The sequence below is a fragment of the Aedes albopictus genome, chromosome 1 (assembly GCF_035046485.1).
Source record: "Aedes albopictus strain Foshan chromosome 1, AalbF5, whole genome shotgun sequence".
Lineage (NCBI taxonomy): Eukaryota > Metazoa > Arthropoda > Insecta > Diptera > Culicidae > Aedes > Aedes albopictus.
This window is the reverse complement of record NC_085136.1, coordinates 148,056,187-148,070,277: the sequence shown is the minus strand read 5'-3', so window position 1 is coordinate 148,070,277 and position 14,091 is coordinate 148,056,187. Positions and strand designations below refer to the sequence as shown.

Genomic DNA, 14,091 nt, shown 5'->3' with positions numbered 1-14,091 from the left:
ACTTGACACAATTTCTGTCGGGCCATGGGTGTTTTACCCGACGTCTCCACTAGACAGAAATGTCTTGCCATTTTGCTGGGCAGATGTGTCATGACAGAAATGTTCTCTCGCTGCTTGCATGGAAATTAGCGCTGTTGATCATTTCTGTTCCGTTTTCACTTTCAGGCAGCAAAATGGAAAGACATTTCTGTCTAGTGGAGACGTGGGGTTAGGTGATATTTGTGCAGATTGGACAAGCAGGATCCCTACATGTCCGGAGTGTGCAGACTGCGACGAGGCCGCACAGCATGTACTTTTTAAATGCTCGCCCACGCTTCGTTACAACATTTTTGAAAGGATGTGTACGGGGCGGACAAGTGGGATTCAGTTACCTACACGGTCTCCCGATTCGTACTTGAACTACAGTGAAAATGGCGGGCCGAACAACAGCATACTAAGTTCGCAAATCACAACTTTTAGCCGGGGCCCGTAGCGTAGTGGCTACACGCTCATTTCATAAGTTGATGGTCATGGGCTCGATCCCAGCCCCGGCACTTGCAATTTTTCGTCAGTTGCACTCCCCCCGAGAGCGGCTGACACCTGAACATCTTCTGAGCATATGCTCTAACGCACCCGGAAACTTGGATATCGACTAACGGCAACTCATAATGGACCCCCAATCGGACTGGAAATGGAACAAGAGACACACAGCACCGTGCTCATCATTCTACCATGGACAGGGTAGAAAAGTGACAGCAGCGCAAAGGCTAATAGTTCGAATTATTATTAGAATAGAATACATTTAGGCGCTGTACAAAGTGTAAGAGCAGTCGCCAATTGGAATCGCTCGCGCATTGCACTAGTGAACAAAAGAGCTGTAAATTAGGTTAAATGGTTGAAGAATAAAAAAATCACATCTTTTGTTCAAATAAATTGTTTATGTCAAAAGTATAAAACCTGACAGATTTCACTGGGCTGGTCACGAATTGCAAAATGTTAAAAGAAATCAAAGAAAAAAGGATAAGATATCAAGTTCGGCAATCATGTAAGATACAACTGAAATAGACCTCAAAATCACGTTTCCTCTTGCTCGTTTTTCATTGGCGATAGAAATCATTCAAAAAAGGTACAATCCCATGGGAAATCTTCAGTTTCAAAATCCAACAGTCATCGTTTCAACGGAAAAGCAAAAGAGTTCAGAAGTGAAACAGGACACACAGTAGCAAGGCCGTCAAACCGGATATGAAATTAAATTAAATAATCAACAGCTTTTTGTCCGTGTGCGAGTACAGTCCCCTTTGGGGCCACGGACCAGGATTTCCTAATTATATGCATAAGCAGTTCGGGGTGTCTGAGTTGAGTGAGGTTTGATTACGTTGAAGTGTTATAATTTATTCGGCAGCAGCAGCACGGAAGGTCTTGGAAACAGGTAGTCTGGAATGGACGGGACGTGTGTGTGTTTGGGATGTCTAATTGATTTGAGAGTGTGTAATATTTGGGGTTTTTGACTTACTTGTTTTCGACCGGGGCTCTCGTGGTCCGTCGACGGTCACCTTGATGGCTTTGTTGTAGGTGGCAACTTGGGGAGGACTCGTTGATATCGTTATGGTGAGGGTAAAACTTTTGCCTGAAATTGATTCGTTATGTGCAAGGGTTATTCAACGTTTCAAATGCTGGATTACAAGTGCTCGTCTTCACTCCCGCAGATAGGAATAGTTTCATAAAACTTTTTATGCTCACAGCCAAGGACTATTGAAAACAGTGATTTGCCACCTTGTCTACTGTTTTCAATGCCCTATGGATAATGTAATGAAAATGCGCGTTTTGCCGCATTTGTGAACACAGTTGTTTTATGAAACTTTTAAGGAAATCAACAACCTTATTTTCCCAATCATGATTGCATAGCCTTATCGTAAAATTTTCAATCATTTATTTTCCCCATCATCATGTCAACTAAACTAAGTAACATTTCCCGCAGACAAACGTGGTTATCGGGCAAAACCACCACTTTGTAGCACTAAATCTATGCAAGCTTAATGGTTTCCTTGTTACCGCTTTGTTCATCCTCGATGCGCTTCTTTTGCATCATCGAACAGGACTCCATTAAGGGAGAGGGTTGAATGAGTGCATCCTCAGTTGGTAAGTCATCTGACCGAAATTGTAAAAAGCCTTCCCGCCTCACCGAGGACGTGACAGCCTGCCATAGTGTGGCCTTCGTATGTCAAGTTGCGTGACAACCATGTTATTTCAAGCCATAAATAGACCCACCGACCGACTGCATCGCGAAATGCATCCTTTCGCCGCCGCCGGTAGAGATTCGAAATCAGATTGCTTTAGCGAATGTTTGTCGTGTAACGAACCGGCGGCAGCGACATCATCGTCGTCGTGTGTCTGGCTAGAGTAGTGGAACCATGCATTAAAAAGCGACGTAGAAGATCCTACCGATGGCTGTCCCACAAAACGCAGCACGCAGTTCGCGTGTCATTCGCAGAACATCAGCCTCTTCATCTCGATGACTGCGTAGCCCACCAAACCATACGACTCGGATCCAGCGGCGGCAGCAGCAGCAGCCTCCAGACGAGCACACTTGACAAACCTCAATCGCTTGGTCTGGTGGTTGGTTTTCTGAATTGCGAATATAGACTTCACACACAGCGCGAAAAAGGATATTTCATATGGTGTGTGGCCACTATGGCGGCCGCCAGTGCACCGCCATCACGCCGACGACGCCATCACGCAGCGGAAAAGTTGTTCCGCATCAAGCGACAGATTGTGGGGCGCAAAACTGTCAACCGACGGACGGTCATCCCGAAAGCAGGCCACCGTTCGCATGGCCGTTCTTTTTGGGAAGAGTATTTATAAAGCTACGACTCGACTGTATCATCGCGAGGGCCCACTGGACTGGATGTTGGCCCGAAAGCATTGCTACGCGCGGTGGGTTCAATGACTAATGCGATGCAGGAGATGTTCTCAACTACTGGTTTTTTAACGTGTTTGATCGAGATTTTTTTTAACAATTTATCAAGAACGTTAAAAAATGCTAGTTTTATTTATTTATTCCACCGTCTTCAGCTGGGCTGCAGTTATAATGGATAATCAGTGTGTCGGCGTGGCAATCGGCGGTGGCAACGTGAAAACCCAAAGGAACTGGCATCCCTATTCCACCAATACAATTCTGGAAAACCCACACTGATCGGCGTACCGATCCTTAGAAAGGTAACCAGCGAACATGTATATTTGGAAAAAGTTCTCGGAGATATCAGGGAAGTTCTAGAGGGGGTTCAAGGCAAGACACTTTAGGGAGTTTCAGGGGAATTTAAGGAGGATTCAGAGAGTAAAAATCTGTTTTAAGGCGTTTGAAGGTATTTCAGCGGAATCCAGGGAGTCTCAGAAGTGTTCCGGGGTTCTGAGAGGTTCTAAAGAGGGATCAGAAGAAGTTCGTGGGTTTAGAGGAGTTTTAAGATGTTCCAATGCATTTCAGTGGGTTCCAGGGACCTTTGGGGCTCCCTGGATTTTCATGGAGGATCCCGAGGGTTGAGATGTTCCAGAAAGTTTGACCGGGGTTCTACGGTGCTTCAAGGTATTTCAAGGGGGATTTTCAAAAAACGTGTGAACAGTTTAAAAGAAGTTTACGGGGTCTTGGGGGTCCCAGAAACGTAACAGAAGTTTTTCAAGACGTTTCATGGAGCTTCCGTTGAGGCGTACCGACTGCTTCAGGTGAATATGTTTTAACTGTGCTCTGGCAGTCCTAGAGTTGGGCCAAATAGAGCTCGACCTCGTCCGACAAAGCTTTCTCGAGATTTTGCGTATATGTTGAGGCGGCATCCGTACGTGTCAGTCGCTCTAGTTCGTACCTTGTTAATTACCTCTAGCCGTACCTTGTTAATTACGGAGAGTTTTTAATGTAGTTTGACCATCACCAGGTAGTGGTCAGAGTCAATGTTAGAGTCACATTGGGTCCAGATGTCGACAATGTCTGAAAGGTGCCATTGTTCATCGTGCGGTCGATTTGAAATTCCGTCTGCTGTGATGATTTTCAACTGTAACGATAGGGGTGGCTGTGTTGTGAAAAGGTGCTACGGATGCGAATGTTCTTAGAGGCGGTGAAATCGATGATACGTAGGCCGTTTTCGTGCGTCAGTTGGTAGGCGCTGTCGTCACGTCGTTCTGGATTCCTCTTCTTGGTCTTTTTTTCCTTTTAAACCATGGAGGGGGGGGGGGGGATCTGCTCAACAGACACCCGAACGGGAAGGTCCGAGTAGTGTGGGATAAAGGCTGTCCTCTACAACAAAAGTAAAAGCCAGGACTACTCTCTCCTTAACCCACACGCAGAACTCGATGTACACAGAGCAACGAGTAACTTGCACGCAGCGACCGAAAAGACAAAAGAATTTTCACGCAGATTTGTGTAACACCGGATAAGCACATTTTTTGTGTTGATCCAGTCGTACACAGATATGAGTGAAAAATCCTTTGTCTTTTTGCTTACTGCGTGAAAGTTACTCGCGCGCTGTGTTGTTTCATTTAAGGGTGCACTAAACATATTCTCATGGTCGCCACACCCTTCGTCTCTCCGATACCACCAAGGCGGCATTGCTTCAGAGAGGGGCTAGTGCACATCGCACTCTCAAGGTCAGCTGCGTAGCATGTAGCAACGATCATCGATTACTCGCTTTGGAGAGTCATCACATTAGCATGCTGGGGCTTAGCCAGTTTCCCGAGTGGCTCTCATCACTCCCATTGTCCTCGGAAAAGCAGGCAGGATTAAAACCACGCCTGCATCCACCTGCACAGCAAATATCAAGAACTAATACTTGCGTAGACCGACGCCACGACAGCAACGCTACCAGGACTTCCTCTCCACGGCCACTTAATCGCAGTAAGGGTCGATTTCGACCGCAGGGCACCGGTATGACCTACGAAGCAAACTTCGAACCCTTTGACCACATCCTGTATCGCATCCGAACTAGCCATTCTCCAAGTAGACGCGCCAGCCAAACTCATCCCTAAGCATCCTCTGGACAAGAATGTCCGGAGTTGTGTCCTCCCCGGATGTAGCAAGCAAGCGGTCACGCATTGTGCGAAACCCAGAGAAAACAAACGAAACGTTTTCCGCCGTTTCCTCTAAACCAACACAAATCGGACATTCGGGAGAATCCCCAGAAGCTGAATCAAGTGGAATGTTACTTCCTGACCAACCCCTGGACGGGGTATTTACCCGTCGTTCATAAGGCCGCCATTTTTCTGGACCCATCCGCGACCCAGTTACCGTTGCCGACGGGTACTCGGCAACTACGTAAGGCTGGAGAACTCCGGATTCAGATGCAAGAATGTATAAAGGTTGCCCTAATTCTTCGTGGACTACCAGACTCGTTCAACCCTTTGACGACGGCCTTAGAAGCTCGCAATGAAGAAGAACTCACGCTTGAAATGGTGAAGGTGAAGCTCATTGACGAAGCAGAGAAGCAGTCCAAACAGAAAGGAGAATTGAATGAACAGGTTTTGAAGATCGGAGGCAGAGGCAAGCAGCAGAAATCAATAACCTGCTACTTCTGTGGAATGCAAGGTCACCGGAAGAAGGATTGTCGTGCATATTTGGCGGAGCAAAATACCAACGAAAGGTTCAAGAAGAAGCAAAACAAGGAAAGAGCGAAGGCTGTACGTGAAAATGAAGAAAAAAAGGCGTTTACGTTCATGGTATGAGGCCACGGTAATGTATCTAATTCCAGGATTGTGGAATCCGGCGCGACATCCCACATCGCCAACGATCAACGATCATTCCTGCGTTTGGACAGTACTGTGCGACCGGTTATTTCTGCTGCAGATGGAAAAGCGATTCGTACCGGCGGTGTTGGGGACTGCGTGATTCGATGTGTCGACAACAACGGTGAAGAAGTCAAGATCACGTTAACGGAAGTAATCTATGCCCCCAAGCTGGAAGGAAACCTGATATCAGTGACGAAGCTTGCAAAGAAAGGTGTCCGTACAATATTTGATGACCACAGATGCAGTATGTTTTTCAATGGGATTGAAATCGCAACGGCAGATCGAGTTAGTGGACTGTACCGGCTGAACACAGTGGAGGACTCTCGTTCCTTGATGGTGAACAATCGTCAACATAACAAGGATTGCCAGCACTTGTGGCATCGCAGACTCGGCCACAGAGATCCAGATGTTCTAGGTGAGATCGAACGGAAGCACTTAGTGTCCGGGGTGCAAGTGAAGAATTGCGGAATACAGATGACGTGTGAATGTTGTATTGAAGGAAAGATGTCACGACCGGCGTTTCCATTGATTGCTGTGAAGACTTCAAAGGAGATCCTGGACATCGTTCATAGTGAAGTAAGCGGCCCGATGGCGAAAACTCCAGGCGGATGCAGATATTACCTGACCATGATAGACGATCACAGCCGCTATACGATGGTGTATTTTTTAAGGAGAAATCGGAAGTTGAAGACAGAATTCGTGAGTATGTACGTTTTACAGAAACCCAACTTGGAAAGAAGCCGAAAATCATCCGATCGGACAGAAGAGGCGAGTATACGAGTCAGAGAATCCGGAAATTCTACGCTGAAGAAGGCATCAAGGCGGAGTATACGGCCAGCTACGCGCCACGGTGAACGGCAAAAAGAACAGAACGGCAAAAAGAACAGAAGCCTGAATGAGATGGGACTTTGCATGTTGTTGGACGCTGGACTACCAAGGAAGTTTTGGGCGGAGGCTGTTAATACGGCGGCATATTTGCAGAACCGGCTACCAACGAAGGCGACTGACGTTACACCGTTCGAAGCATGGTTCGGCAGGAAACCGGATTTAAGCCATTTGAAAGTGTTCGGATGTGGCGCGTATGTTTGGAAGCCCCAACAGAAGCGGAAGAAGTTTGAATCGAAGGCGGTCAAGCTTACATTTGTTGGATACCCGACGGAAAGCAAGGCATTCAGATTCTTGGACACCAAAACAGGAGAAATTAACATTAGCCGAGATGTCAGATGTCTGGAGATTGATGAGCAAGTGAAGAAGATTCCGGATGGATCCACGGAAGGGCCCCTGATGGACGATGGCGTTGACGAAGTTCCTGTACAATTGACGGATGCGGTTCCTGCTGAACAAGAGGACGTTGGTCATCCGTGGTGAACTTGGTGATTCCTTGCAATTTTACGAGGCCGAAGAAGATTCTGAAGCTGGAGAGGCTGTGCATCAAGATGTGCCAGAAGTTGAGCATCAAGTTTGCGATGAATCTAACGGAACAGCGACAGTCCGTCGTTCAGTTCGGTCAAACATTGGAGTGCGTCCGGAGAGGTTCACGGAAACTATCAGACTGGCCGTTCATCAAGCGGAACCGAAATCATTCGAAGAAGCTGTATCCGGTATAGAACACTAACAATGGAGAAATGCGATGCACGAAGAGATGGCGTCTCACCGTGAGAACGGGACCTGGGAAACCACCGAACTACCTCCCGGTCGGAAGGCAATAGGATGCAAATGGGTCTACAAGCGGAAGCAGGACGAGACCGGTCAAGTGGCAAGATACAAAGCCAGACTAGTGGCCCAAGGATTTTCTCAAAAGTTCGGGACGGATTATGACCTAGTATTTGCTCCGGTCGTGAAGCAAGCAACTTTTCGAACTGTTTTAACACTTGCAAGCAAGGACCGAATGCTGGTGCGCCATGTGGACATCAAAACAGCGTACTTATACGGAGAGCAACAGGAGGAGATCCAATGAAGCAACCTCCAGGTTTCAAGAACAACAATCCCAATGATGTGTGCAGACTATGAAAAAGCCTCTATGGACTGAAACAAGCAGCGAGAGTTTGGAACCACAAGACTGATGGCATTTTCAGGAAGATGGGATTTCGCAGCTCAGCAGCTGATCCTTGCCTATACGTCAAGCAAACAAAGAAGTCCAAAATGTATCTCCTGATCTACGTCGATGATATTGTCCTGGTTGTCCAAACGGAGTCCGAGTACCGTGTTTTGGTGGCATCACTGAAGGGGGAGTTCAAGATTACGGAGTTAGGAGATCTTCATTTCTTCCTTGGAATACAGATCAGGATGGAAGCTGGAAGGTATGCACTGAATCAATCAACCTACATTGAAAAAATTCTCTCGCGCTTTCGGATGACGGATGCCAAGACATCAAGAATCCCGATGATGACCGGCTTTCTACAACAAAAGAAGGAGGAAGCACTGCAGAATCCAGAGCAGTTCCAGAACTTGATTGGATGTTTGCTGTATATCGCCGTCAACACTAGGCCGGATGTGGTGATTGCAACGTCGATTCTTGGTTTAGCTCGAAGTGATAAACTGTTCTCGTATAACTGCCAAGCTTGAGTTCCAGCGGCACCGTGAAACCTTAATCTTCGCGTATGCCAACATTTGCCACTTAGAGCAGTTCTTGACATAAAAAATAAACAAAAATGCCGACAAAACCTTCAAGGAAGTCCTCGACTGATCCTGTGCCGGATTTTCATATATATATATATATATATATATATATATATATATACAATATTTCTTCCGATGTTTGTTCATTACTTTATTCAGTAAATCCATAAAATTTATTTAAAAGACACAGACATCGTCTTCAGCCGGCGGCGGAGCAGACAGAACGAAATTTTACGAACGATTACACGAAGCATGGAATACGAAAAAAAACTATTCTCACGAAAAGTTTCATCGCCCGGAGCGGGAATCGAACCCTTTGAAGCTTTGAAGCTTGGTGACCGTAACCACACGGCTACGAGGCTCCACACTTGTTGTGTATGACATTTTGTATAAACAAAGGAAAATATGATTAACAGTTGAAAGCGTCAAAAGCGCCGCCTCCTAAGGTGCATTCGTAAATTACGTACTGGGGGATTGGGGTCAGAGATGGCATAGATACACTGATAAACAGCTCTGCGTACACATCTTCAATAAAATGTGCGCAGCTTTGTTTTGCTACGAATGTGAACCGGCAACAAACACACATCGTGCAGCCGTAAAACTTTGCGTGAGAGTGCGAATGTGTAAGTTGCCACACCAGCTGCGTAAGATGTCGCAGAGCTCAAACTTCTTCTGCACGCTAAGGTCAGTTTACCTATTTTTCTAAAATATGAGTAAATTTTACTCAAATTTGCGTAAATTTTACGCAAATATGGGTAAATAAAACGCATATTTTGTAAAAGTGCACATTCGCATTTATGGGTAATATAGACCCATATTTGGGTTACAATTACTCATATTTGGGTACACATTACCCATATTTGAGTCTTGTTTACCCATATTTAAGTATCATTTACCCATATTTGCGGTTGTGCACTTTTTAGAAAAAAGGTAAACTGACCTTAGCGTGTGCGTGAGCTTCGCTCATTTCTAGGAATGTGCTACACATCTGCGCTGTCTGAGCTGTAAGTTGTATGCTCTCAACAGTACAGAGTAGCGCCAGCGCTGCGGAGTGAGCTGTGTGTTGGACTCAGGGTGCAAAATGTTCATAGTCATTGACTGAAAACAGCACGAATATGAATGATTCTGCACTGAATATTCAAACCAAACAAATTCATTTTCGCTCTCCCTCTTCACACAGTCAGTCAGTTCGTAGTTACTGAATATGAAGCCGATCGAGAAACATCTTCCTAATTACCTACGTTTATGGCTACGATTCCTTCCAAAAACACTCCACAACAATCAAATGGGAAAAGATCTGTGTAAAGCATCGTTAAATGTTATCGAAACGTCTATATTTTATCAGCAATTTAACACTTTGTAAGATGTTTACAAATATTCATTTACTTTCATTCAGTTGACAAACGAGTATCGAGCAGCTGAATATGAATATGCAGGCAAGTGAATGAAAATTGCCGCACGGTGAACTTCAGCTCGCCTGCTCGAAAATTTTGCGCCCTGGTTGGACTGTACTTTCTCTTGCTTTCCTGCGCTCACCGTCGTGTGCGACGTGGCAACGATGCCGAGCGCGTGCAGTCGGACCACACAGAAGATTATTCTTTACACGCACTCTTTCTCATCTGACAGGCTGTGTGTATTGTGTATTTTTTTTATCTTCTCATTTAGAACTCTGAGGAGCATGCCATCTCTGATTGGGGTCGCTGAAATATGACGAAACTGGAGCCACGGGCGAACTGTGAGTTGCATATTGATTGTTGATCAAACCCTACGACTGCCGACTGGAACGAAGCCAAAAGAATCCAGCAGCGGTATCTCAAAGCCACTGCGAACCACTGTTTGTATCTGGGTGGACGAGCATCAAACGAGATGGAATGCTACGTGGATGCAGACTGGGCTGGCGAAATCGGCGACCGGAAATCGAATACCGGTTACATTTTCAAGTTTTGTGCTGGTCTGGTCAACTGGAGATGCAGCAAGCAAACTGGTGTATCGTTATCAAGTACAGAGGCAGAAAACATCGCACTAGCTGAATGTCTTCAAGAACTTCAATGGATGCGCAAGCTGAAGGATGTCCTGAATGAACCGTTGAAGCTACCTGTACGCGTTAACGAAGATAACCAGAGTTGCATAGCTGTCACTGTTGCAGATAGAACTACACGGAAATCCAAACATATAGACACGAAGTACTGCTGTGTGAAGGACCTTGTGAAGAATGGAGTTGTTACCATCCAATATTGCCGGACGGACAAGATGGAAGCAGATCTATTAACCAAGCCTTTGGGAGCAGTCAAACTAAAGCAACTTAGAGAAGCAATTGGAATACGATTGGCCAATGTTGAGGAAGAGTGTGAGAAGCAACGTGGTCAATAACGTGCCATCATAGCAATATAGGCGTAGTAGGTGTTCATAGTAACCTTATTATATTGAATCAATAAAATTTTCATTCCCAGTTGTTAATCCTTCGAGATAAGACGTGTTTCTATTCGCGCTAGCTGTATAACTCTGTCAAGAACGTCCACCACGCCAGAGCACTGCATTACGCGGTAAGGGACGAAATACTGTAGGGGTGCCCAGGTACCCCACAGACTCCGTTAACGATCGAGCATCTTTTTCACCCCCTCGATCACTCATTCCTTGGCACGGGTCGCTCGACACCTCGAGTTGGGGTTAGTATAGTCCTATTCTTAGCCGGCGACTACGCGACCGACTTGCAAACGGAGGGGGGGGGGGTTCGTCAGGCCCTGGGACTGTAATCCATGTTCCCCTGCTGAATCCGCTAGAGATGCGGATGGTAAAAGACTAGGTGGATCATACCAAGAAAAGTGAGGTGACCGAGTGTAAAACTTTCCTTAAGCTGCGAACTGAAACGGTATAAAAGAGTAGTTACCAAATACGTTGTTTATTGTAAGTCACAAATCGACGAGGCTGTATGCATTCCAGCAGTAACGACGAACTATGGATTAGAAGTAGTTGGGAGCCCCTGCGAAAGCTCGTTAGTTTTCCATAGAAAAGGATTGGAAGTGCGTCCGTATATGTGTGTGTGTGGTACGCGAGAGATTTAAATTATATCCTGCTTAATTTAGTGCGGACCATCGTCGCGTCGTTGTCGTCAGCCAGCAGCAGAGTCTACCATAGTTCCAACTACTGACCGACCATCACATCGCATCGTCCTGGAGATTCAACGCAGGCGTTATTCATACGGTTGCGGCTTGGTCGGGATTGTGGCCAGAACAAGATTGAAATTGATATTTTCGTAGCTCAATTACAAACAGCCGTGGCGAGGCGCGAACGCAGCGCTCTCCCGAGGAGGTAATTGCAAAGATTTGGACAAATGTTTACCCCGTGCAATCTGCATCTGGCCGTGGCTTGTGTTGCCCGCCCGTGACCATCGGACCAGCAGCAATGAGCGGAATGACGTCGTTTTCGGTTTGCGACCGTCGACGTCGTCCCGGGAAGCAATTATTATTATTGACATCTCCGTTGGACGTGCGTGCGGTGTTTGGTCGAGAGCAGCTACTCTGGTCAACGTCTGCGGAGGCGATAGTTGTTTGGAATGCTGCCATAGGCTGCGGCTCGCGTGATGGCTAATTGGTATTTGAGTACGTCGGCCGTGATAATCCCGACGTGACACGTCGCCGGTGTTAATTGACTTGAATTCGATTGAGGAATGTTGATTGGATTTTGTTGGCGGGAATTATCCATTCACAGTTGTGTGCATAGAGAAGCAATGCAGACCTAATCATTAACTTGAACTAAGTATAAGGCCGTCCCTACTACTCTTCGAACGCTCATATTTTCATCCTACTCAAAAACAAAGGGTTGCAGCACTAACAGTTAGCATTCCTTTAATATTTTATTCTTCTTTTCTATAACAAATGTCTTGTCTTACCATTGTAGTACATAACGAGCTTCTCCAGTACGCTGGTGGATGAGCAGCACCTACTATCTTCATCAGATCGATGGCACTGTATGTGGCACTACCATTTCCATCTTGCCGGTTTGTAAAGTAACTAACAATATATTTTTCACTTCTCTATTTATTTTGAAAGTTTACTGAAAAAGTTGTTTCGTAATATTAGCACCAATAAATAACACTAGTTTACAAAATAAAACGAAAGTCGTGAACTTCTGTCAACGACCAAAATTTTTGAAGCATAATTTAGCGCTGATTTCGAAACCGTGCTTCAAAAGATTTAAAGTAGAACAGTTTTTGAGTTTTAGCTCAATATCGAGTTTTACAACTTTTTAAAATATGGAATTTACTAAAATTCAAATATCTTTCGTTTTGTTCAACCAATTTTAAATCTTTTTCCATAAATTAAAAGCTGAATATCATACCATTCGATCATCTGAATACAGGTTTTGCGTCAGATTGATGAAATTCAAGATATTGGCGAGTTTTGGGGACGAACTCCTTAAATTTGAGCAAAATTTCCAAAAATATACGAAGAAATGTATTGTTTTCAATGAAAAAAAAAAAACAATTTAAAAATTCTTTCTCAACGTTTATTTGACATATCATATGTAGGCGAGTTACAGTAAAAAAATTAGCTCTATCGGAGCATTGGTTACGGAGACTGGGATGTTTCAAGTGAGCGACATTGCTTGAAAATAGAACAAAAATCGATTTCAAATCATCAACCTTGTATGGAAAGTCGAAAAAATTTCCGCTCTACAGTATTTTTTTTCCTTCACGTTTTCGAATTCAGGGCATGATTCTACACCAAAAACGATCATCAACTTACCGAGTTCAAAAATGCTGTAAAACTGGTGTAATTGATAAAACTAAGAACACAGCAGCTCATACACCTCTTCAATAAAAGGTACTTCCCACAAATCAGTATTTTATATTTCCGGTCCATGTGGTAGAAGCCGCACCACAGGATCAACCTCAACGATTTGGTTATATCCCGCGAAACCCAACTGAGGTTAGTAAATTCACTGAACATTTTGACACGCCGTGTCAAAGTATGTTTCTTTCGCCTATTTAGTTGCAGGTTGCCGTGCTCGTACCTACTAAACACGTCCTGTTCGACACCCACCTAAATCACCCCCGGAATTTCCGCCTCCCCTCCGCTACGTCGGCAGGCAAAATCAAGCTACCAACACGCACGAAACCTCTATTTATTAGTAAACAACGATCCCACACCTGTCTCGTTAATTTGGGAGCACCGGTTTTTATGCGTCGCCGTCCCCGACCATGCCTCACACACTCGCAACTCCAATGCTAGAGAACGCGGATGGCCGCAAAAATATGTGTTGCTGCCGGGAAAATTGGACATGAAAAAATCAACAACGCCATAAATTGTTCGTTCGGTGGGAACTTTTTTCCATCGAAGTTCATCCGAAATACTCGGCACACTCGCACGCACTGGATGGGACATACACATAAGGACTGTTCAATTTATAAAACGGACAACTTGCTTGTGCGATATCTTTTTTATTTTTCAATAAAATCATTATCAGTTTTTTGCATAACTTTGTATAGCTATTCTCAAAAGTAGGAAAAATATAACATTAAGCAAAATGTTCTTTATTGTGTAACTGAAGCGGTTTTCGTAAAACATCAATAAAAACCCATTTCTCAAAATTCGACATAACTTTCCACATACCAAACATGCATATTTTCATGAAGTTTTTAATGTATTGGAATCTTATACTATTCTACTAAAGGAAAAGCTCAATAGTTGGTCAGTAATTATGCACCAAGCCATTCTCCAGCTTGAT

The 14,091-nt window shown here is 44.8% G+C and overlaps 1 protein-coding gene across 3 annotated transcripts in view; it reads right to left on the bottom strand.

Annotated features, from left to right (window-relative positions):
- The window catches only part of LOC109421875 (runt-related transcription factor 2), a 224,463-nt gene that overhangs the window by 66,069 nt on the left and 144,303 nt on the right, over positions 1–14,091 (bottom strand). For all 3 annotated transcript variants that reach the window (XM_062845566.1, XM_062845568.1, XM_062845567.1), the window contains exon 3: positions 1,493–1,606. In XM_062845566.1, the coding sequence (XP_062701550.1) occupies positions 1,493–1,606 (114 nt within the window). The remainder of the gene's footprint in view (positions 1–1,492; positions 1,607–14,091) is intronic.